The sequence below is a fragment of the Podarcis melisellensis genome (genome assembly GCF_964234715.1).
Source record: "Podarcis melisellensis genome assembly, chromosome: 10".
NCBI lineage: Eukaryota > Metazoa > Chordata > Lepidosauria > Squamata > Lacertidae > Podarcis > Podarcis melisellensis.
In genome coordinates, this window is record NC_138542.1 from 40,070,958 (window position 1) to 40,095,597 (window position 24,640).

The 24,640-nt window shown below is 42.1% G+C and overlaps 1 protein-coding gene and 2 long non-coding RNA genes across 4 annotated transcripts in view; 1 reads left to right on the top strand and 2 right to left on the bottom strand.

Annotated features, from left to right (window-relative positions):
- The window catches only part of LOC309378493, a 217,185-nt gene extending 204,324 nt beyond the window's left edge, over nt 1–12,861 (bottom strand). Inside the window, exon 1 of one of the 2 annotated variants that reach the window (XR_014172106.1) lies at nt 10,210–12,861. This is a non-coding gene — a long non-coding RNA (uncharacterized lncRNA). Of the gene's footprint in view, nt 1–8,300; nt 8,377–10,209 lie in introns of those variants that run through there. The other variant, XR_014172107.1, reaches the window with a different exon arrangement.
- Nucleotides 12,862–14,908: 2,047 nt separating this feature from the next.
- BTG1 (BTG anti-proliferation factor 1) lies at nt 14,909–19,374 on the bottom strand. The gene is made up of 2 exons (XM_081926613.1): nt 18,962–19,374; nt 14,909–16,249 (listed from the first exon to the last, which is right to left on the bottom strand). Exons 1-2 carry the CDS (start codon nt 19,107–19,109, stop codon nt 15,885–15,887), a joined length of 513 nt encoding a protein of 170 aa, XP_081782739.1. The 5' UTR covers nt 19,110–19,374; the 3' UTR covers nt 14,909–15,884.
- A 99-nt stretch (nt 19,375–19,473) lies between these two features.
- On the top strand, nt 19,474–20,544 carry LOC309378504. The gene is made up of 2 exons (XR_014172118.1): nt 19,474–20,177; nt 20,253–20,544. It is a non-coding gene; the product is annotated as an uncharacterized lncRNA (long non-coding RNA).
- The last annotated feature ends 4,096 nt before the right edge of the window (nt 20,545–24,640 follow it).

Here is a 24,640-nt window from a genome sequence, read left to right on the forward strand (position 1 = left end):
AGAAGACAGAAATAGTATCTCATACACTATGGATTTTTGAGGGGATATTTGCTGAGGTGTAATGGGAGGTACTGGCAGCCACACTGGTACCCATGATGAGTACTGCATTGGGGATTCCAACTTCTGAGTGAGGTACCACTTGGGAAAGTGTCTCCATAAAACATAATGACCATGTCTATGTGTGCTGGCATGAACTTTAAGATTCACACACTCCCTGCTTCCCTTTCCTTCAGTACAGTCACAAGGAGCAGTTTGGAAGCTTTTAATTCCAATTTTGCTTAACAAAAGCTTGTCATGTGCTCTGGAACTAGCAAACAAACTGTGGTTAATCTTAACTACAGTTAGTTTCAAGCAAGTCAACCTCAAACCATATTTTATGAAGCTGATTTGTTTAAATCAGTCATGATTAAGTTTAAGTTGGTTTAAATTAGCCATAGTTTACATTAACTACAGTTGTAGATCAGGACAGCATATATCACATCCATATTATACATTTAAAGCACTCTTATACCACATTAACTGTCATGGCTTGTCCTCTCTCACCCAATCCTGGGAACTGTAGTTTGTTAAAGGTCCTGTGAATTACAGTTCTGGTAAGCAGTAGTAAGAGGAACCTCCAAATATGATCACTCACAGTAACTGACAATTTAAATGGCCCTAGTGTTTAAGTGACCACAGAAAATGGAGATGTAGACATTTTAAGACTACTCACAACTCTATATTTTTATGTCATGCTTTCTAAATCTGTGGTTGATCTGACTTTCATACTTCTAACACCAGGTTTACTTCCCAGCACTCCAAGTTTAAAATCTCATGTAGCAGGGCTAAGGCAAGCCTTGCCGGAGCATGCATTGTGGTAGATTTGAGTAGCCATAGATGCAATTCAATATGGCAGCTCCTTATATCCTTGAGAAAGTCATACTGCCATCTTGGAGGTAGGATTACTTCTAGGATGGCCATATGGCCTATGTTACTAAGGAAAGGACTCTATCTGAATGGCTGCCTGGTTCAAATTCCTAACATGGGAGACTAGCAGGGGCCTTGAACTTGCTTATCAACAACTAGCATCTGAATAGCAAACTGAATAGGCACTCAGGTCGTCCATTCACATCTTCTCCATGATGCTCAAATGCTGTGTATTTCTATTTAAGTTATAGTGATTATTTCTAAATTTGAATCTAAGCAAATGCTATGCAAAATGTAGCTGTCTTTTGGGCATACATTAAGGGGCCAACCTAATTAGTTTTGGCATTTTTTTCTTTTGCAAACTTATTCTCCTCTACTATCCATCTAAAGAAAAAAATCTCACCCATGAACTAGAAAAGCAGCAATAAGAGGCACTTCAGAGGGATTAAATTCAATACATTTTTTTAAAAAAGAGTGTTTTGTGTCTAATGAACCACATTAATATGTTATCTGTTGCTGTTTAATGCCTGCATGTTGGATCAAGCAAATAAAACAGCATTTGTGAAGTACCATGAGAAACTGAGGTTGATTTGAGACAGGCCAGGAAAGGAAACCATTGCCTCTGATCTCAACACCGAAATAGCTCTGTGAAAAAGCAACGAGAAGGCACAAGAAGGAAATGTAACAGTCACTCCTTAGTTCATAAGCAAGCTTGGTAGCTTAATTATTGTGCAACTGCAACTGAAATCAGATACAAAGCCAAAAAAACAAGCTGAAAAAAGCGAACTGAGCAGCTCTTGTGAAAGTCCAGCACGGACTAGAGCAAACAAACACACCAAGGCTGGAACTGGCTAGCGAGAGGTCAATCAGATCACATGTATGATAAGATAAACACAAGAGAAAGGGCCCGTATAATTTGGTTGGCATCACTAAATGGAAAACAGTCTTAAGAGGCACTTGCTGCAGGAAATGTTTTGCCTTATTCCAGCTTGTGGCTTATTCCAAAGCAACAGGATCTCAACCCAGGTAACTGTAGATGGATCGAGATATCATAGCAGCCCTATTTAATACAGACACTGTGAGTACGGGGACAAGGTTAGTTTGCTCCCACATTTCTTAAGAGAGAATCAAGCTGCACAAGAACCCAGGGCAATATTCAAACATATATTGACTGTTCACACACAATTGTTACAAGTGTCCACATCTGAAATTTCAGTGTTGCTGTAGTTTTCATGAAGATGATGCATCCAGCCATTTTTGCACTATCTCCAGGTCCTTGTGGGGTCCTTGCAACTGAGATGATCATTCTGCTTTCCCCATTTTGGCCAAAAGCACGTAAACATGATGACGACAATGGCAATGCACTTAATAATGTACTAAGTATTTTCCATTTTCAATGCTTAATCAAATCCAGTCTCAAAACAGCTAAAATTAGGAGGAGCTTCCACAGCTAAAGCAAGCTTACTTCTAAGTAGCACCTCTTATTTTACACATTTGTTAAATATTTGCTTGTAGAAAACAACAAAATTCTTTTTAATTTTGTGTGTATGGGAAACCCCCAGCCCTTATATGTGCACTCACTGATCAGTTGGCAAGGAAAACTCATGGTAGAGTCCTGACAAATGTCTGACCCCACCCAGGAAAAGTCTTAATAGTTGCATCAAAAAAGTTTCAGCATGTGTGTGAAATGAGTGAGGCTAACTAGCACAACTGCGCATCTTCAGTAAGACTTGCATTATTATTATTATTATTATTAGTAGTAGTAGTAGTAGTAGTAGTAGTAGTAGTATTTATTTGGTTTTCCCCAACCACTCTGGGAGGCTTCCAGCAAAGATTAAAAATAAATTAAAATGTCACTCATTAAAAAATTGCATTTGTATTGCATCTGTTAAAATGATGGCATTGAGTACACAATATTATTATATAGAATTGTATATTCATTAAAAAAATAATGCTCGTCTCTGCTTCCCTTGAGTTATTAATTAGTTTGTAGCGCTCTAAGCATCTGTTTTGAAAGTTTTGAACTGAATAGCAGCCCAAGCTGGAAACAGTAATGCTCTATATTTACAACATACAGCTTTCTTCCATTTCCTTCCTTCAGATGGGCTTTTTGAATAAATAATAAATGAATAAGTGCTCACCTGCACCTGTAGTCCCCAAACAGAGAATCTGGCACCAAGATGGAGCCCCTTCCTTGTACAACTGCCATGACTCATTTACTGATGGCTGAATTGACTGCCAAGATTGGTAGCTCTGTGGGGAACAGCTAAAATCTGTTGCTTAGCACAGTTTACACGGGTTAAACTGGAACATGAAGTTATAAATGTTTGTGTTTCTCAGCTTTTCAGATCCCACAGAAAGCTGCAGTTTAGTACTCTGACATCATTTGGGGAGAAGTAAAATAAAGGTCAGTGGGGAAAACTTACCATATATTCAGGGCAGGCTCCAGGGGTTTTTTTTGGGGGGGGGCTTTAGGAAACATAACATCTAGTGGGCCTCCTCCTCCATCTGTGGAACTTGCTTGGTTACCCTTTTATTTTATTTTAAATGGCTGGCCAACTTAAAGCCAACTTAAAGAACCGTAAGAAAGAGCAGCTAGGACCTTGAACTTGCCCATTAACTATATATATACTGTAGCTCTATTTAAATTGTAATAATTATTTCTAAATGTGACATATGAAACATACAAAAACTGTCTGCTAATTGTCCTTTGAGGGAGGGGAATATTGTGGCTTAATCCAAGTTTCTGAGTTTTTAAGGCAAGGGAGAACTTTGCAGAGTTAGCCCTGTGTCACTTGAATTCTGAAACCCAAGGCAGCTGCCCATACTGCTATTATTTGTCGAGGCCAGCCTTGAAATTACTGAATGTATATTGAGAAAAGGGACAGCTTTGCTGAACAACTGTGATACCAGCAGAACCCATCCCAAGAAACAGGGATAGATAAGGGCAGAGGACATTGCTAAACAAAAAGTGGCAAGTATAAAGGTAACATAGGACTCTTGAGAGTCCCATGGACTTCAAGAAGTTCAAACCTAGCCATTCGTAAGGAAATCAGCCCTGAGTGCTCACTGGAAGGACAGATCCTGAAACTGAGGCTCCAATACTTTGGCCACCTCATGAGAAGAGAAGACTCCCTGGAAAAGACCCTGATGTTGGGAAAGATGGAAGGCACAAGGAGAAGGGGATGCCAGAGGACGAGATGGTTGGATAGTGTCCTCAAAGCTACCAACATGAGTTTGACCAAACTGTGGGAGGCAGTGGAAGACAGGAGTGCCTGGCGTGCTCTGGTCCATGGGGTCATGAAGAGTCGGACATGACTAAACGACTAAACAACAACATAAAGGTAACAAATATTAGCCATATTATGCAACTGTATTTTTACTTTATCTTTTTAAAACAGAAACATTTTGATCGTTGTCTTTGAGGTTTAGTTTTGTAAAATTAATAATAATAATAATAATAATAATAATAATAATAATAATAATTCCTTGAAATTTCCCCAGAGCACTTACTGTTTTTCCTCCTCCACATAGATCAAATGTGAATTGCACCCTTCCCCTTTTAAATAGAATGTTTACCTCCGAAGGGAGCTGAGGAAACAGCTGCATTACAAGGGAGAGACAGTTAATGATGTGAGGGAGCAGACTCTAGTTGGACTTTCATAAGCATTTGTTTTCATTAACACCTATTAAATTCCAGGCACCAACTGACATCTGGGATGACTGTTGCCTTTAATAAAAAATAAAAAAAGATTAAGCTGTAGGAAGAGTTCCACAAACATATTACGAAGACTGACAAGCCTTATAAAATATTCCTGAAAGACTTGTGTAGATAAAAAGAATTTGAAGGCATACATCTGTAATAAGGGACTCTTTTGAAGAAAATAATCATAGTGTAGTATCCTTGAAAAAAACATTTGAGACCATGGATCCATGGACAGTGGCACTGATTCTTCCATATCTCAAGGTTGTTTCCAATGCTTGTCCCAGCACAGTAGACCCATTGAAAATAATGGACACAACCCTTTTAGGTCCGTTAATTTGAACGGGTCTACTCTGGCTAGGACAAATCTTGGATACAACTCTCAATTTCCAGTTTAGGCACTTGAGACCCATAAATACCTGAGAGCCAGCAGTATTTGTGATTAGCTTTCACAGAATTAGAGAGAAACCCCCAAGTTTGCACCACCTTGATCTGCAGTTACTGAACCTCCTCTTACAAATCAGATCAATCTCCGTGGGCAATGCATGGCTACTTGGACTAGTGCTACTGTACTGAAAATTTATGGGGCCTTTTTAGATGAGGAAGAATGAGCAGTCAGGGGGACTGGAGATTGCTGGAGAAATGTTTACTGGGAAGAAAAATGTACGCATTGCTTTTGGGCACCGTGTAACCATCCTAGTAAGCTCACAACCCTGCAATGACAGAAACTGTAAAAAGATTCTCAAACACTATGAGTATGAGGCAGAAAAAGAAACGCCTCTCCAGCAGAGGAAGAACACTTTTGAGAAACTGGAAGACAGACTTCGGCACAGCACTAACTTGGACTGTGAAGTACCTCAATGGCTAGTGCTTTCTTGAGCCCATCTGCCTATGCCAGTACCATAACAAAGCCTCTGTGCCCTTGATGCTTTCCATTTCTGAATTGTTCTGTCTGTTTCTAAACTTACATGTTGCCTGTTCCTTAGACAGAACTACTAAAACACATTCTCGCTCTCTCAAGGCAGCTTGTAACAAATCATAGCAACAGCAAATATCAAACTACAAAGAAATAAACTGGCAGCAGCTAGCAGAATAAAGCAGCAGTAATCTATAATACAAGGGGGACTCAATCAACAGAAAACCAGGAAATATAAAGATTAGCTTAATCCAAAAGAGCCTTCTTAAAGACAGGTTGCTGCCTGACTCATGAAAACACCTGAAGTTGGGGCTAGTGGGCCTCCCTGTAAATGTGAATCCTTACGGCTGCTGCCACTGCAAGACAACATTGGCCACAGACTGTGGAAGCACATGGAGAAGGATCTCAGATTTTGTACCTAGAGAGCACAGAGGAGGGCATCCTTAAGGTACCCAAGGCGATTAGATATTTAAAGGTAAGACCTAGCACCTTAAACTGAGCAGGGAACCACTGCAGATTGACTGAGGCGTATTATTCAGGTATCGGTCAATCAATTCCTATCAGCAATCTGGTGGTGATATTTCTGCTTCAGTTAAAGCTTCCAAACACTTTAAATACAGCCCCATAGACACGGAACACATTGCAATAGTAGTTTCCCAGGCCCTGCTACCAAGTCTAGTCTATGTATATTTAACTTAAAGCCAATATGGTGCAGTGCTAGAATATTGGACTAGGAACTGGGACACCAGGGATCAAATACTCACTCAGCCATGAAGCTCACTGAGTAACCTTGAGCCAATCACCATCTCTCAGTCCAACCTGCCTTAAAAAGGTGGTTGTAAGGATGAAATAGGGAGAGAAACATGAATGCCCCCTTAAGCTTCTTGTAGAAAGGTGTGATACAACTATACCAGGCATCCCCAACCTTCGGCCCTCCAGATGTTTTGGACTACAATTCCCATCATCCCTACCACTGGTCCTGTTAACTAGGGATCATGGGAGTTGTAGGCCAAAACATTTGGAGGGCTGCAGGTTGGGGATGCCTGAACTATACTAATAAAATAAACTTAATTTTTTTTTCTCCTATTGATCCCCCTTCAGCTTCCATCCTGTGCCTCTGTGGTTTCCTATCTCAAATTATAGACAGTAAGGTCCTCAGGGCGGTAACCTGGGATTTTATACTCTTTAAAGTACCATGCACAGTATCTTAAGAAGTGACTCCTTGCACAGGAACCTTCCATTTCCCTTCAACTGAGTTCCTGCTCTGTATCCCCCTTTGTGAACTGAGGGGTGTTGAACTGGTATGTTTGGCAGGGCCTTCTTGGTGGTAGAGCCAAGCTGTGGAACTCCTTAACCCAGGAAGGTTTGTTACTTCTCCCCTGCCCATCTTCAGATGCCTGACTAAAACACTGCCATTGCAGCATGAATTCGAGTTACATGGCAACTGAATTGTCCTATGAGCTATCACTTTATGATTGTTTGTTTTTACTGCTTGGCACTGCTATTTTGTATTCTTATCTTGAAGTACTTCATTACTGATTTGTTGTTAGCTACCTTAAACTTTCTGTTATGGGTGGGAAGACAGAATAAAAGCATTTTAACAAACATATTTAATTATCTGAGTTTGTGGTAAAAGTATTTCCATGACCAGCCAGAAAGGCCAAATGCAAACCAAGTTAAAATACAATGTGGTACAAATGCCAATTTTATTACCAACTTGTCAAGAACCTGTGAAGGATTGTGATAGAAGTTGTAAATACATCAGAGTCCAAACCTCTGCTGAGCCACAAACTCACACCGAATCATATTCTGTTCTGTTGCCATTATGCAAACTGGGAAATAACAGTTGCCTATTTCCCAGGATGAATTGGATGAAAGTAAAGTATTATCTATAGTAAGTACAGTATAAATAATTGCTTTGATTCAATATTATAAGAATGAAAACAAAGCATCATAAGAATAAAACAATCCAGATTCTAGTTTACGTCAAACAAGCTGAGACGACAGGTCAAATGCTGACATTTGAGAGGAAAAAGTGTTAAGAAAGGCCATGCCCCAAACAGAAAGCCAAATACCTGTAAAAGGGTACACAAACAAGTTGAAGGATTAGAGGTCAAGTGGATGATTACTAGAAGACAGAAGTTTCTTTCAATGTGAACAAGCACACACAATGCCCCAATCTTATACTGCTGCTGAAGTTCACCTTTTATAAAATGCCCTGCTGTTCACTTGCTGAGGCCTAATTCAAACACTGGCAATGAATACCTAATGCATGTGTGATGGTTGCGCATACACTGTACCTAAACTCATATGTCTTGCTGATTCTGCAAAGTCAAAAATCTAACGCATGGGAAGTGGTATAATGTCACAGATGCACTATCCTTACTTGCATTCAGAGTTCCACAGGAAGAGGACAATTATATTTAAAGACATCCATGCACCCAAAAGAGAGCCATGAGTAACAAGAACCCAAGAAGCTACTGCATTGAAATAAGTTGCTTAAAACTTCAACATCTTCCTTGTCTAGATACTATATTTGACCAATGATATGAGAAGCCAGATACGATATAGCTGATTTGCTTTACCAGCAATAGAGCATGCCTCAGACAGTTCTTGGGACTGTGCCCACTAGACATAAACCATTTGAAACCATTCATAGTAACACCCCCTCCCCACCAGGGAAGAGCTACATCAGGAACAAGGGGAGGGGGAAGAAAGATTGACATTGGGATCTGCTGTCCCGATGAATCCTGTCACGTGAGGCAGTCAACTCACCTTGCCTCATTGGGAGGCCAGCCTTGAATAAAGCTCTATATCAAGATCTGCTGCCCATGTGGATCCTGCCGCCTGAGGATTTATGGGTGGGTGGGCCTGAGGAAGATAGTAGCATTGGAACTAAAATCTGTTGAGATACAATGGGCACAATCAAAGGCAAATTAAAGGTAAAGGTAAAGGGACCCCTGACCATTAGGTCCAGTCGTGACTGACTCTGGGGTTGCGGCGCTCATCTCGCTTTATTGGCCGAAGGAGCCGGCGTATAGCTTCTGGGTCATGTGGCTAGCATAACTAAGCCGCTTCTGGCGAACCAGAGCAGCGCACGGAAACGCCGTTTACCTTCCCGCCAGAGTGGTACCTGTTTATCTACTTGCACTTTGATGTGCTTTCCAACTGCTAGGTTGGCAGGAGCAGGGACCGAGCAACGGGAGCTCACCCCATCGTGGGGATTCGAACCGCCCACCTTCTGATCAGCTAGTCCAAGGCTCTGTGGTTTAATCCACAGCGCCACCCGCGTCTCTAAAGGCAAATTAGCTTTGTCCTAAATTTAAGAGCATTCCATGCAGACATTTTTCAACTGTATGTTTTGAACAGATGGGTCTGCCTGAACCTCTAGCAATGGGTAACTGTTTATATGTGTGCAGCTGCAGCTTGCTCTCTGTTTCCGTAGCTAACAAAGCTAAACAGTATCTGACCTTATTGGCTGTGAAAGTCACCTTGCACCCAAGCGCCCCCAGATCCATTGTATACAGTGTGGTTCCTACATTACTAATTAGGGTATAAATCCGATATTTGTGTCTGTATTGGACTTTAAATTGTTTTTATGTGTATTTTTATTGTTGACATTTCAATTGTCAAATCGCTTTGGGATCTTTTACAGGAATCGATTCATAAAATAAATAATATTTTAAAGCTGCTAGTTTAATATCCTGCTTCTCGCACAACCTTGCTACCACCCTGGAATGTAGGTATAACAAACAAAAAACAAAAAACCTTCTGTCACAAGTTTAAACATTAATAAATAGCAATTTCTTATTGCTTTTGGTCTGGCTATTTATTCCGACAATCTATTTTTGTAAATCACAAACTCTTAACAATGCACTTAACATGCTTTAGACTTTTCCCTAGTGTCCTATGAGAGTGACACAAAGTGGAAATTTGATTAGTTTCAAGAAACCATGGCAAAGAGAGAATTCACCTAGAACCCAGTTGTATGCTTGTCCATTTCATTGATTTTGCAAGTCTTGCCCTTCTGCCTTGATGTTTTTATGCAGCATCACATTTGAGGGAGTGGAAAAGTCACAATTATGCTTCAGGAAACACTGTACTTTCTTCATAGAGTTCCTATTAATTCCTCATTACCAACTCTTATAGTCCTGGTAAGTTATTCATGCCACATCGATAACATTGCCAGTTCATTAGAGGCCATGTTTTATACACCAAAGAACCTGCAACTATGAACTACAGCAATGAGGAGTGAACAAAAGTCCTACAAAGCAAACAAACAACGGTGGACTGCAGGCCTGGGGAAATTGTCAATGTACAGTTGTTCCTGCTGCGTCCAGAAAGGCCAACAACTATATTTTGAAATGAACTAGTCACTACACGGTAACTTCGTTCCTCAGGATTCACATTCACAATTGCATGAATATGGAGGAGCTAATCTCCCAGTGACTTCTGTATAAAATACATAAAAAAGGAATAATAGTTCACACACCACAGATTTGAGAGGTATTATTAAGATAAAATATTATTTTGTGTGCTGTCTAGAGGGCATTTATAAAAGCTCTAAATGCTTATTATTCAGGATTAATTCAGCCCGGATAAAGAGCAACTGCTGGATCAGTTTCCAGAGATTACAAATCAAGATACATATTCCACGCTATCAAATGAATTCTCAATCACTTACAGTGACTTCTTGTCCTTCAGCATGCGTTGAGCCTCATTTTCTGCCTGGAAATGTGTGGCAAGCTGTTTGGCCATAAAGTGGAGGGGAAAGGAAGAAAAACTCCCTCAAGACCAAAATCAGTGTAGGCTGAGGTGAACAGAGAAAGAGACTTTCACTAGAACCCTAACATTTAGGGCTTGGATCAAAAGAAAACATAAAAGTGGGCCAGGTATTTCAAAGGCTGATAAACTAAAGCGAGTGTTTTGTAAACAAAACTCAAAAAAAATGCCTTTTGCTTTCAAACCATTTCTAAGCCCAACTCTCGTTTGAAGAGGTGAGTCACCATTTTGAGCACTGGCATCAGAAACAGCAGGCCTCTTAGTTACCTCAACTGCCTGGAAGTCTCAGTTGGCAGGAGATGTATTACACATCCAAACACACAGATGCTAAAACTGACTTGTTTCTGGCAGTTACCTGTGTTTATGAGAAAGGCTAAGCTATTACTGAAGTTTTAGCAGTGGAAAAAAAACCTAACCACAGCTTTTAGCTGAGAGTGGCTAAGGAAGGTCACCTCCCTTCATAATGGACATTTCAGAAGTGTCATAATTTGTCCTCTAGCCATGCACAAAGCCTGGTAAGACTGTGTCATCTAACATTCTGTGGTCTTAATATCCACTGCTCCCTCACAAAGACATATTTAATATCATTTTCCAAACAGATGTTAGGTAGGATAAGCGTTCTAATGCTTTAAGGCAAGTGGATAACTTGTGGCCCTACAAAACTTATCTTTTCTGTACATTGCACATGCTGGATGAAGCAGATAGTTGGGTTTTATTCTTTTTCTTTACCTGTGGAATTTTTATTGATATTGAAAAACAATAAAATTTGATATCTCGCTATCTATATCGTTGGGTTCTAACAACATATGGAAGACGCCCAATTCTGCTTTAAAGGCTACCATTTAGAAACTAAATACTGATCCATTGACTGAATAAGTCTTTAAAAAAACAAATATTGTCTCTTATGTTTATGAGGCAGCAAAACAAGCAACTGTTTCACCTAGACTGAGCTCGAGCAGCAATGGCTTCAAAAGCATAACAGGATGTTTTATTTATTCTGCCAAAAACATGTGCAGTTCAATCCTGTACACGTCTGCACAGAATATGATGAAACTCACTCCCAGCTTAAGTGTGTATAGGATTGCACCCTTAAACTGAAGTCAAACAAGAAGTAGGGGGTAGATCGTCACTGAATTATGAACACAGATTGTTATTAGGACTGCCATGTTTGATTAGCCAATTGATCAAAGGGTTTTTATTTGATTTGAAAACAAGGTCCAATGTATCAGCCACATATTTATTTTTTACTATAAGCAGATATATAAAAACAGTTGGTGCCACCTTAGAACACTCTCCTATGTGAGAAAATCGGTACCTCTAAGGCTAGGCCTGCTCCCATCACCTAGAAATAAAGTATGACTTTTCCTTTAGAACTATTGTACTCATATAAAGATTTATACATATATAGTCATCTGGCTAAGTAAAACTTATGCCAGCTGTGGCTTATGGGAGTTGTAGCCTAACAACACCTGGAGGGCTCCATGCTACCTATCCCTGCACAACTTCATTTCACACTTTTCCTCATCTCTGAAGTGGCTGGGTCACCTTCTGTTAATAAGCTTCCTCTCAGAATGAATTTCTGCATCGGAGAGAAATTAACAGCAGTCTACCTCTCAGTGTTCCTGTGAGAATGATCAATTTAAGACTGCACTGCAACAAACTTTGCAGGTTAGAATTATACTATTCTGCTAATGTTTGGTCCAAAAGTCAATTTTATAGTGATGGCACTACTCTTCAGCATAACAGATGAGCTTTTCCTGTGGTTGACTAGGTTCTGTGCAACTATACACCACATAGTTTGACAATCTCAAAAGCTGTTTGTTTTAAACGCAAATGCCTTGTTACTCGTTTTTTAAAATGCTGCTAGTAAGATCTGTAGTCAAGAGGAATATTTACTCAAGTTGTGAGAGACAAAGTGAGGGTCAGCTCTACAAGTTATGCAAAAGCTCTTAACAAGGGTCATGAACAAAGTCACCCAAGCCTTAAAAGGATTCAAAATGTTAGCCATCACACAGGGCCTGCTCCAAATTGAGTATCACAAATAAGCCTCCTGCAGCAGGTGTAGCAGCCACTGTGTACAAGCAGCCAACCTGACAAAAGACAAGACTTATATTGCTTCCATGACTGCCAGAACTGACATCATGAAGGCAACCAAATGCTTCAGGTTCCAAAGCTTGGTTAAAAAGCAAAGAGAAAAGCATAAACATGCTAGATCAAGCAGAGCTGCATCTGCAAGTCTTTCATGCACAAAAAAAGGAAGCTGCAAAACAAAATAGTATTTCAGTCACAGGAAACCACTGTCAATGTACTTTCAATTACTACATTTTTCCAAAAGGGGTTATGTGTTCTGCTTAAGTGCAACCACATATTTGCAATCTTTCAAGCTGTTTTGAATAAGTAAGGTTTCAGAGCAAGCATTGGCTCACCGAAGATGCAAACTGTTTACATAAAGCAGCTATCTTCAGTGTTATCAGGAAAGCACCTTTTCCCCCTAGCAGCTGACCTACTTAGCAACTAAAACCCATGCACAAATTAAAAAAGGATTGCCAAGACAAATGCCAACGTATTTTTTTAAAAAAAAATTTTTTAAATTGATAATAACTACACAAGAAGCACAAGAAGACAAGAAGCACATAGGAAGCTGGACCTATGAAGGCCAAAAGGCTCAAGTATGTGACAGTGTTCATTCCCTATATGAAAAGTTTGTAACGCTCTAGCCCAATTTTACTATGACCTTCAGGTAAAGTGAAATTAATTTATTAATTGCTTAGGAAAGAGTGGCACTCACTGTTGCCTACAATTAAAATCAGTAGAGCTTTATAGAAATACTACACTGGAAAGGACCAGGCTGTGTAGGCATTTTAAAGCTAATGAAAAGTTGTGTGCGAGATCATGAAAATGTAGCTCTTTCAGGCTCATCTCATAATTCAGCTTCTACAGGTGCTTAGGAACTTGCTTTCCAGCGTAGCTTGGCCATGGATAATTGGCATTCATGTAGTGCTTAAGTGAACAATAGCTCTCAGCCAAGAAGCTGAAGTGAATCATCTCTACAGATGGCTATGGCATTTCCTCAAAACTTAGAATGGGTTCAGGAACATGTGGCCCTTCAGATGTTGCTAGACTGCACTTCCCCCTTCAGCCACAGCCAGCATGACCAATAATCACTTTAGTCCAGCGACGTATGGAGGGAGACACATTCTCCACCACTTAGAAACTGAAGTGTGGTATACACTGGGTCCAAGAAACCCAGATTACTAGAAATCTCACTCGACGCAGTTTACCTGTTTACCTCAGAGGCAAGAACTCAAAGTTGAGGAAAGCAAGTTACACGATAGCAAATGATTAGCTGTGGGAGTTCAGACCACCTTTCAGCGTTTAATTTTTAAATTTTTTTTGAGAGGGTGGATAATTTCAGTAGCTGGGACTATGCCTATTGCTTACAGAATCCAAGCTAATAAGATTTCCTAATGTAAACAACCTTGGACTTCCCAGTGTTATGATCAATATTGTTAGGGTACATGTGAAACAGGAACAGAACCTCTGGTCCTCCAGATGATGTAACTCCTATCATCATCTACAAGCATTATCAGTGGTAGTACATCTGGAGACAGATTCACCCCCATCCCTCATCTAAAAGTCATAGTTACAATTTGGTATGGAGATAATCCAAGATTACTAGCCCTAAAATGGGACATTTTTTAGATTTAGCAGGCACACCATACAACATGAATGTCCCACAATAGGAAATACTTTAGCAGTGTGCCAAGCCATATAGGATGGACGCAGATGGATGAGACAGGTAATGAAACCAGCCATGGATTGGGGGAAGGGCCATTTTCATCAGCAGCCAGGAAAAGGATATAAACTTGCAGAATTCAAGCTCTATTTACAAGTTTATAAATTCAGACTTTTGGTCCAATTCTACACACATTTACTTGGAAGTCCTGCTCACCTCCAAGCAAAGTGCCCAAGATGTCTGCCTTAGTGTCATCAGGCCAGCACCAGAACACCTGCTATCGTTGGGAAAGAAAAACATACACATACATACCTTTTGCGGGATCCCATCTCACTGAACTCTAAGAGAATCTTGTGTTTGAAGAAAAGCAAAAGGCAATCAACCTTTCTGTTGAGTGGTTAACCTGCTCCTAAGGGCTGTGTGACATTGATCCTAGTAAATACCAATTGAGCTGGGCATCCGTCAAGTTGGAAATGAGGTTTATTTTTATTTTTTCTTGTTTTAATGGTTTGCTAGCTCCTCGTTCATCAGGAAACCGTGTAAACATTGATCCGCTGGATTTATTCACAGCTCGTTTGTTGGTTGTTCTGCATGTCTGTTGGTCGTTCTGTATGTTTTCCTCATATTTAGGAATAATTGGACCCTTGCATGATTTCCACGTTATGGCCCATTTTTAAAGGTGTTAAAAGTGATACATTAATGTATGGTCTGGGCTCCTCAAACATTTATACCCAATGATCCTCTTCTTCTATCCAAAACTTTTATCAAGCTCTCCCCTAGCTCAAGTGCTCCCATCCTTTACAAAAGTCCACTAGGACTAAAAATAATTTAAACTGATCCTATGCAAGCACGACAAGAGATTAAATTAAAATGCCAAGATAGGAAACAATTTATTATAGAGAGAAGAAAAGTTTCTCATCCAAAATATAGAAATCTGTACAACTTTGCCACAATCAATATACATGAACTGTACAAATTTACACCAGTTCATAATTTACCAAAAAAAAAAAAAAAGATGACTAACAAAGTTCACAAAATAGATGGTGGTTTGTGGAAAAGACTTTTACCCAATTAAGTACAAGGAAATTACAAACCAGACCTCCACTTTCTAAAAATAAGAGGTTTACTCAGTCTTAGAAAACTACAAGCTAGCAAATGTACAGATAGCTGGCTGGTAAAACACACCACAGTTCAGACAGTGTCTTTATATGGTCTCTCTCAAGCCTGTTGGCATAGCAGATCCTGCTCACTTGCTACTTTGAAGGCCAATATACAGAGATCTGACCATTTTCCCCAGTTCATGCTCACCAAGTGTGACTTATGTACAGTTTATACAGATTGTTAAGTGCTAGGTAAAAGTCTTGTCAGATAAAATTTCCAGTACTACCATGTTCATAACAAGTCTTGTTACTGAGCTGCCAAAAATGTTAACAATTTTTTTTCCTAAAAATGTCAATAGTGCAAATTTACTCTGCAACATTTACTGCAGAGAATAAATTTTATAGCTATAGCTTTAGGCTGAAAACTGATGTTTTTTCAAAAAAAAGAGGAAAAAATTAAGCAAGACATCTGGGAGAAAACTGCAGCCTTCCTTGGACAACTTCACACCTTAGGAAATAAAGCAATCATCTTTACGCACAGGCTATTTAAATCACTGAAAGGTACTGTCGAAACTATGGCACTGCCACTATAAAATAAAAGTTTACCATTCTATCTTGTGCCAGGTCTTCACAGGTGTGACATGGTTTAAATTCCATAATCCATCCCCAGAGGAGCCCACCCAAAGTAAAAACCAAATTTTATCCATCCATTATAAGATGATCCATCCATAGGCTATTATCTTAACCTGATACAGTCATCATATTGTAGCTCTTGGAGGGACTGGTTCTGCCCAAGAGGAGTTCTTCCTTACAGCTTATTCTGCTGTCTACCATTTGCATGCTGGTGCTGTTTTGGCTAGCTCCTGCTGGTGTGGCTTCATACAGCACACAGATTGAGCCATCCTCTCCAATGCGATAGGATACCTCGTAAGGGTCGACCCAGAGAGTGAGTTCACTTGGAAGAAGCCGGAACAGTTCTTGACCGCTGAGTCCAATTCGTTGTGCTGCCTGCCCAATCAAGGGATCCATTTTATGGTTGATCCGGATGCAACGATAGCCCGATCCTTTGCATGGCTTTTCAGGGAACCAGTGGTGTTTATAGTGTTCTACAGAACAAAATGAAAGCAACAAAAGATCATACTTTGCTCTTCAGATAACCAATGTGTCTAATCGTGTTATTACGCTTGAAAATGGTAGCTTAGAACAAGAGCACCGGGGGTGGGGGGTGGGGAGAAATACGACACAGATGCAAAAATGTAGAATAATATTTGATGGCCTGGAAAGTAATGGCAGGCTCAACAGAAACCAAGTATTTTGATCATTGTAGCTAAAGGCACATTTAACAGCCTATGCATGTATAAAATCAGTACTGAATGATACCCTCCACAAATGGGGATGAGAAAAACATGTAATTGGGCACCTAGACACCTCAAAGTAGGACGATAAAACCAATTTGGAGGTCGGGGGGGGGGGGGAGAATCTTGAGTATATATCCAAAGGCCTCTTCACAGTTTCATTATGTGTAGTTTGTAATGCAGTAATATTCTCCCACATCTTTTTTCAGCTGTACCATAAATACACATCTGAAAGAAGCATGAAATCTATTTCCTGATGTGTGCATCACAGAGACTTGTGCAACCTTCTCCATAAGCAAATAAGAATATGAACATATGAAATTCTAACATGTGAAGTGGAACCTTGCCTGCGGTGTTAAACAAAGAGGTGTCCTAAGTACTGTGTCACACCACCTATATGTTTGCCTATCCAAGTTTTCCAAAATTCTGGATTCCTAACAATTGGGATAGGCAAGTTATGCATATTTCTTTTTTAGAATTGGTTTGCTATCTCTTGAGTCTATTATTACTGAAACACACTGGGTGACTGATTTTTGAAAAAATGAACTTTTTGACATTTCCCTTAATGTTTTGCTCAAATTTGGACTTATCCTCATATGTTTACATGTATGGATTAGGTATTTACTCTCAGCAGGACAACATTTGCTCTTACATTAGAACAGGAATCTTGTTACAGTAGGTTAAACTGCTTTAACTAAAATCTTCCAATGCTACCCATCATTTTATCTATTATTTCCAGAACTGTGCTTAGGAGCCTTTCCAAGTAAGCAACTCAGAGTAAGATGCATTTAATCCAATAAGATGGTCGTTTTCTTTAGAAGGGCTGTTTCTTCCTCCGAACCATTTTTACTGTTTAGAAACAGTGGGGTTATTTGTTTTTTTAAAAAAATATGCAAAAGAATAACAGCCAAGTCCAATGTAGGTGGTTTTATTTTTATGATAAAGGTACTTCAAGGAGCATCTTGGACCCAGTCTTATAATGTACACACAGAACCTAACCACATCATACTGAATTACTACATTACAATCTCCTTGCTGGCATTTCTTTGTCTTAGTACAATGAAGGGAAAGCACACTAAGACAAAGCGAAAAGAAAATGAGGGGCAGCTGTGTGTTGTGGGATAAGCAGCAGCAGGAATTAGCATGGTATTATGCCCCTGCAGCAGCCACCAAAGGGAGAGAAGGAAAAAGGGCTACCACTACAGATTGGAGAACAGCTGAGGTAGAAACGGGAAACTAGCAGCACAATCCCACATATGTTTACGTAGAAACAAGTCCCCTTTCTGTTCATTGGGTCTTGCTTCCATGTAAACGTGTGTTACGATTGCAGCAAAGAACTCCCCCAGATGAGCAGAAAAGGGGAAACGGTACTATTCACTACCACAGCCTTGCCACAGACAAAAATCCCTTCCCTAAGATACCAGGAGGAAAAATAAATAGGATTCTTAGTCTCCAAATGTGCAAAGATTATGGCTACAGCAACCCCCCTGGACTGCAAATGAGGGGCACAGAACACACAAAGAGCTGATAGGACCACCCTCGGACCCAGCGCAGACCAGAGAAGGAAACAGATTCCTTCTGCAAAGGAGCTTTTCCTTCCGAAAGAGACAAACACGCAGCTTATGGCCACTTGAGTCTGTCCCCAAAAGCAAAAGGATGCAGATGAGCGGGATAAACAAACCTTCACACGTTTATACTAACAGCTGTGCAAAGTAACTCCTATGTACTCAATTAGTTCAGTAACTACCGAACCTCAACCCAAATCACCTTGTGGATTTGAATCATCATGTAAAAAAATAACCACTGTGGTGGGCGGGGAATAGCGCCGCCCCGCCTTTATTTCCATAACTGCGTAAAAGTGCAATTGGTGTCTGGGTTTTGTGTGTGTGTGTATGCGTGGCCGGGGTGGGGGGAGGAGAACTAATCTGCATGATGTGAACTTGAGTACAAACACTGAAGAAGGAACAGAGGAAGGCAGGGAAGGAAGGGACTTTCCAGGCACGCAGCTGAACATACATACGAGGGGGAAACGTGCCACCCCCGCGCCCCTCTGGACGGGACAGCATGAAGGAACCGTTACTGCGATAGTACTATGAAACAACACACTACAATCTCGTGAATCCCGAATTTTGAAAGCGCGCGTGGGGGTGGGGAGAGAGAGCCATTTCCTGGTCTTATGCGAAATGCATCTCTTTCTGCGGCACATTTTATAGGAGGTCATTAACTCAACACCCTTCCCACCACCACCAAAGAAAAAAAAGTATGCAGTCGAGGCAGCGATCCCCGTTCCTCCAAATGCTGCGATGGAAAGAGAAACAAAACCTGGAGAGGGAGGATGAGGCAGCATTAGAAAAGCGGGGAGATAAGGAGGAGGCGGAGGAGGTGGGTGGCGGAGAAGAGATAAATACTTAAAACCGTCCCCTTCCCACCCCCTCTGCTGCCCCCCCCCCCGCCGCCCCATACCTGCCAACAGCTCCTGCAGGCTCTGGCTGAACGTCTGCAGCTGCCGCTCGTTCATCAGCCCCTTGGTGCGCAGGAACTTGGAGATGAAGCCCACGGCCGCGGCGATTTCGCGTATCATGCTGGCCCGGGTGTAAAGGGCAGGATGCATGGAGGCGGCAAGGGGTAGCCAGCTCCGGGCGTTGAGTAGAAAGGGGCACGGTGGGCGCACACGGGGCCGCCTCAAAGGGGGGTGGGAAGCGGAGGAGGAGGAGAGAGAGCAGGCGAGAAAGAAGCGGGTTAGAAAGGGGACGGAGCGATCGAGTTCAAGGGACTTTTAAGTTAGCAGGCCCCCCTGCTCAGCCGCCTCCCTGTGACGTAGGCTGGCGGCAGCGGCGGCTGCACTAGCAGGCACTTCCAGCATCTCCTTCTACGAGGCACGAAGGAAGTGACTGTGCGTGCGCCGCCTTTTATAACCGCGTCCGGGCGGCAATGGCGGCTGAGAACCCGCCGCGGCCAATCCGGGGATCGCACCATTGTGACGTCGCGTTCGGAGCGGAGGGGCGCGGGGGAGGAGTGATGTCACCCGGTTGTAAACAAATAGAAGCAGAAGAAGAAAGAGGAGCTGCGTCGTCGGGCTGGAAAACAGCAGCGGCGGCGGGAGCAGCTGCTCGAGAGCGCGGCGTCTGGCCCTCGAGACGCGCAAGGCAGGAGCGCAAAGTTGCCGGCCTCGCTCGCCTAAGCCAGCGCGGAAGGGAGGAACGACGCGAGCCGCCTTTCTCCGGCTGCGGCTCCTCTTCCCCCGACTGCGCATCTGCAGTCCTCTGCTGCCTGGGTGCTCGCACATGCTCCCGCTCACGTCCAAGTGATCCGCGCCCCGGTTCAGTGCAAATCCATAGCTAGCTCTGGAAGCGTTCGCGGAACCGGGGAGAAGGCGGAGGACCCCAGGGTTGCTCAGAGGCAAAACCTGGCGCGACCGGGCCTTTGCAGAGCCTGCTGCCTTCTCATCCTCCCCTTCCCCCCAACCTCCAGCTGGGAGCTCGCAAACCAGCCGCTTTCCTTAAGCCGCAGCAGTCACGAATGTGGCGAGGCCTGGGAGAGAAAGGCTCAGGAAGCTTCTGGCGCCTGCAGCCATCTCACAAACAGCACCATTGTAAACAAATGCAGTGTCTTTTGGTGCTCTAACCGGTAGATGGAAAGAGGTGAGACGGAGGGGGCATCGTCCCAAGACATGGATCCCGTAAGATTAAATACATATATATATTTCTCCCAGTCTGATTGCAGCTTGCAGGCCAGGGATTCCCACCTCCATCAGCTCCAGACAGCACGGTCAGATGTCAGGGGCGATGGGAGTTGTAGTCCAGCAACATCTGGTGGATCAAAGGTTAACCAACCTTGAACTAAAGAGGCATCGTCTTTGTCCACTTGACCGTTCATTGGTGGACTTGGTACACTTTCTCATAACAAGGGAAAACAACTGTGCTCCAGATCATAGAATCATTGTATTCTAGAACCTATCAATGATCATGTTGTCATCTAATGCTTTCAGAGCAGTAGCCTAAACAAATCATTCTTTGCACACCACAAAAAATAAAAAATAGGCTGTGTTCTGGTGTCAGCACAGTAAGTTATATGAGACAGAAATTTAAGAATTGTTCATTCACACTTCAGCCATTCTTCTTTGTAAAGTCACACAACACACACACACACACACACACACACACACACCTATACTGTGTAAAAGAACAGGGTACATTCTATCATGTGGTGGGAGTGTAAGAAAGTAAAAAGCTTTTGGGAAATGATAGATAATGAATTGAAGAAATGTTTAAGTACACTTTTGTTAAGAAACCAGAAGCATTCTTACTTGGTATTACAAGGAACGAGATAAATAAGAAAGAAAGGAAGCTATTTTTATATGCAGTGACTGCAGCAAGAATATTGATGGCTCAGAAATGGAAGCAAGAGGAGCTACCTACACTAGACGAATGGAGAAGGAAGATGATCGACTATGCAGAACTTGATAGACTGATGGGAAGGATCCGAAACCGACGAGATCAGAGATTTATAGAAGATTGGGAAAAGTTCACAGAGTATATGCATCAATTAAGTGATAATCAAATAACACTTGTAAGTTTTAATGAAGTTCTGTGAGAAGAAATGTTAGAATGTGAGTAAAATAAGACTTAATCTATAAAAATAATGGAAGTAAGGTTTTAGAAATGTGTAAGAAATTCAGAAGGGAAGGAGTATCAGTCAAGTTGAGGGAAGTCAAAAAGAGAATGGATATAAAAAAGATGTATGATTTGTATAAATTTTGTATTGGAAAAATTGAATAAAAATAATTTTAAAAAATATATATACTGTGTAAAAGAAAATGACCCAAGAATAGGTGCCTGGTCTCTCTAAGCCAGGGCTGAGAACTTATAATTCCCACCATCCTTGACCATTGGCCACACTGGCTGAGGCTGGTCAGACTTGGGATTTAGAGGTTTTGATCCCTTTCTAAGGGCTTCATAATACTCACCCCTGCTTTATGTTATCATGCTGCATTACAGCATAGAAAAGATACAGTTGCTTTACATAAAAACAAAAAAATCAACCACACTTGTGTTATTGTGCCTGAAACATCTCAGCAGTATGATTGCTTGGTTATTGTTGCTGCATTTGGTTTCAGACAACATGAGAGACATTTATCGGTTCTTTCATTGGACTAATTTCTGCTGGTCAAAGGGTCAACATATTTTCAATCTTCATCTTGCTTTTCCTCAAGCAGAAATGTGTCATGTTATCTGCAGATAGGAAAGAGTCACAGGCCCTTATTAGGCTTTTCTTCATCTGAACTCTTCGGTGGCTGTCAGCTGAGAAATCGCCTTTGTATGGAGGAGATGGGGGGGGGGGAGCAGCAACAAAAACAGACTGAACACAATCCAGGTTGAATTACCTCTCAGAACCTTATAATATAGCCAGGAAAACTACACTCTTGCTAAATCTTGTGTGTGTCATCAAATTTTTGAAAGCAGATGACACTGTAGAAGAGTATTTTAAATCCCACTGTAGGCCTATATGATCTCTCTATAATTTTTTATTCACAAAGGAAGTACCAATATACACAATGCTTTAACACAGAACTCAATAGAGTTGGAAAACCAATTAATTCAGGATTTTGCGCTCCCCTTGTTAAATATAATCCTAGCAGTGCCTCCAAATGTAATTCCACGTACCTTGGCAAGCAGCCCTTTGTTATGTTGGGAACAGGGCGGGGGGGTGGATCTTTATCAGATCTAAGGTAGGTACGCCATATCCTTGGAACGCCCTACCAAAGGATTGGTAGGCATGAGCCCTTCATTTGTGGATTTCCGAAGCCTTTATAACTACTGCGAAGGAGTGAGCATATTAAAACCTGGACTATGATGGCTATCTACTCGCTTCCAGAGCCAATTTAAGGTGCGGGTTTACATCTATAAAGCTCAATATGTCTATGGTCATGGACAGAGAATCTGTAGACCTCCAAATGTTGCAGGACAACACCCTTCACTGGCCTTCCTGGCTAGAGCTGCTGGAGGTTGGGGCCAAAGAGGGCTACACTTTCCCCATCTCTGGCCAAGGTCCTCCATACCTCAAATATTGTTTCCCCTTATCTACAGTGGTACCTCGGGTTAAGAACTTAATTCATTCTGGAGGTCCGTTCTTAACCTGAAACTGTTCTTAACCTGAGGTACCACTTTAGATAATGGGGCCTCCCACTGCCATTGCACCGCCCCCACACAATTTCTGTTCTCATCCTGAAGCAAAGTTCTTAACCCGAGGTACTATTTCTGGGTTAGTGGAGTCTGTAACCTGAAGTGTCTGTAACCCGAGGTACCACTGTATTTCCTTCCATGTGTAAGGGTCAGCAGAGAGGCCTCTAGCCTGGTGTGCACTGTCCAAGCAGGGCCTTCTAAATCTTCAGCCCTGATGGGCCTGGCGTTCCAGATCGGTTTCCCTGGGAATATTTGCCAGTGCTGAATCCTGGAGGCACTTAGGCTTTATAAGCTTCCCTGTTCCGACACGCCTGCCAGAGAACGCCTTAATCTTTTGCTGCTGCTTGTCTGCTGTGTCAAGTTCAGTTGTTGCTGCTTGACTTTGGGGAGAGTTGAATGGGTTTTGGAATCTTTTTTTAGATCACTTGCTTTTAGAGTACGTGTCCTTTTAATTTCACAAGCTGCTTTGAACTAAGAGAAGAGCAGAGTATCTTGTAGGGTGCTCAAGGCGGTGAAGCTCCAGCAGCAGGAACGGTGCGAGGAGGAAAGGGGTGTGTTATACATCGGGAAGGCTGCAGCTACGGGGAGAGGCCATTTGGAACATGCATGGCTTTGCTTGCTACAGTGTCCTGGTTACCTAACCTCTCTGCCAAGAGAAGGTGGGTGTGAGAATGAGACACAAGACAGTTGGAAGCAAGGCAAATCAAGAGCAGCAGCATGAGCTACTGTGTCTGGGTGCAGTGCCCCATGTGGTGAACTGCTGAAATGCAGCCTCTCGGTGAAGTACCTTCAGGCAATTTATTATTATTATTGCAGTTGAACCTTGCTTGATCAGCAATCGGCAGGGCATTCCTGAGCTCTGGCATGTACATACATCTTTGATTATGCTTTGGACAGGTGGGGTCAGACCATGCACCTTATGTGGAGGTTACATTCTGCGGATCGCGTCTAAAGCCAGAATTGTGTATAATTGAAACACATTGGGTTCAATGTCAGCAGGGGTTCTGGGAAGGGGGGGCCAGGGCACCATGGCTCCCCCAATTCCCAATGAAAGGGCCGTACCCCCAAAGGTTCTGCAGGGCTGTGTGCACACGTCATGGGCCATGCTTGCATCACACGGACAAGCCACAGGGCCTCCGCATAACATGCCAGCATGCCAGAAGGCATGCTGATGTCATGCATGCACGCCATGGGGTGTGCTGACATCTGGGGTGGCCTTTTCATTGGGAATTTGCAGGCAGCATCTTACTCCAGCATCCTACTGCCCACAGTGGCTAACTGGCTACCTCCACAAGCCTACATGCACGGCATAAAGGCAGAAGCCCTCTCCTACTGTTGCTGCTCCTCTGCAACCAATCTGTCATGGTATACAGCCTCGGGTTCGATCTTGGAGGTTCCATGTGGAACCCAAGGAGGCTGAATTTTACGTGTTGATTGGAATTTTATCAGCCAACTCTTTAGAGACAGGCTTCTAGTCCATTTTTTTAAAGTCATGAACACACAAAGCTAGAATGCTAGTGGCCCAACGAAAGGTAACCTGAGCAACTCTGCCCTTGAAATCAATAAGACTTAAAAGTGATTAATTTTCCCTGGGTCATACTCCTAGATTGAAAGCCTGCTGCTACATCACAGAACAGATATATTCTGTGATGGCTGAACAAAGAAAATAGGTTCACAAAGAACACTCCTGACCTTTAGAACTCACTATCGCTGGATGTTTTAATCATCAACTGTAATATAACTGTGTTGAGGAAAGGACAGGTCAGTAATGGACGAGAAGGGGTATGGCTGGCTACAAATCAATAGAATCAGGGCTGAAAGCGATTAACAGTACAACCCTAGACATCTATTCACAAGTAAGCCCCATTGAGTTCAAAGGGATTTACTCCTAGGAAAGCAGCTAATCCACACTTACCTTTTGCCCTGCTCTTTCCAGGCTTAAAAAGCTCCATATCCAAGC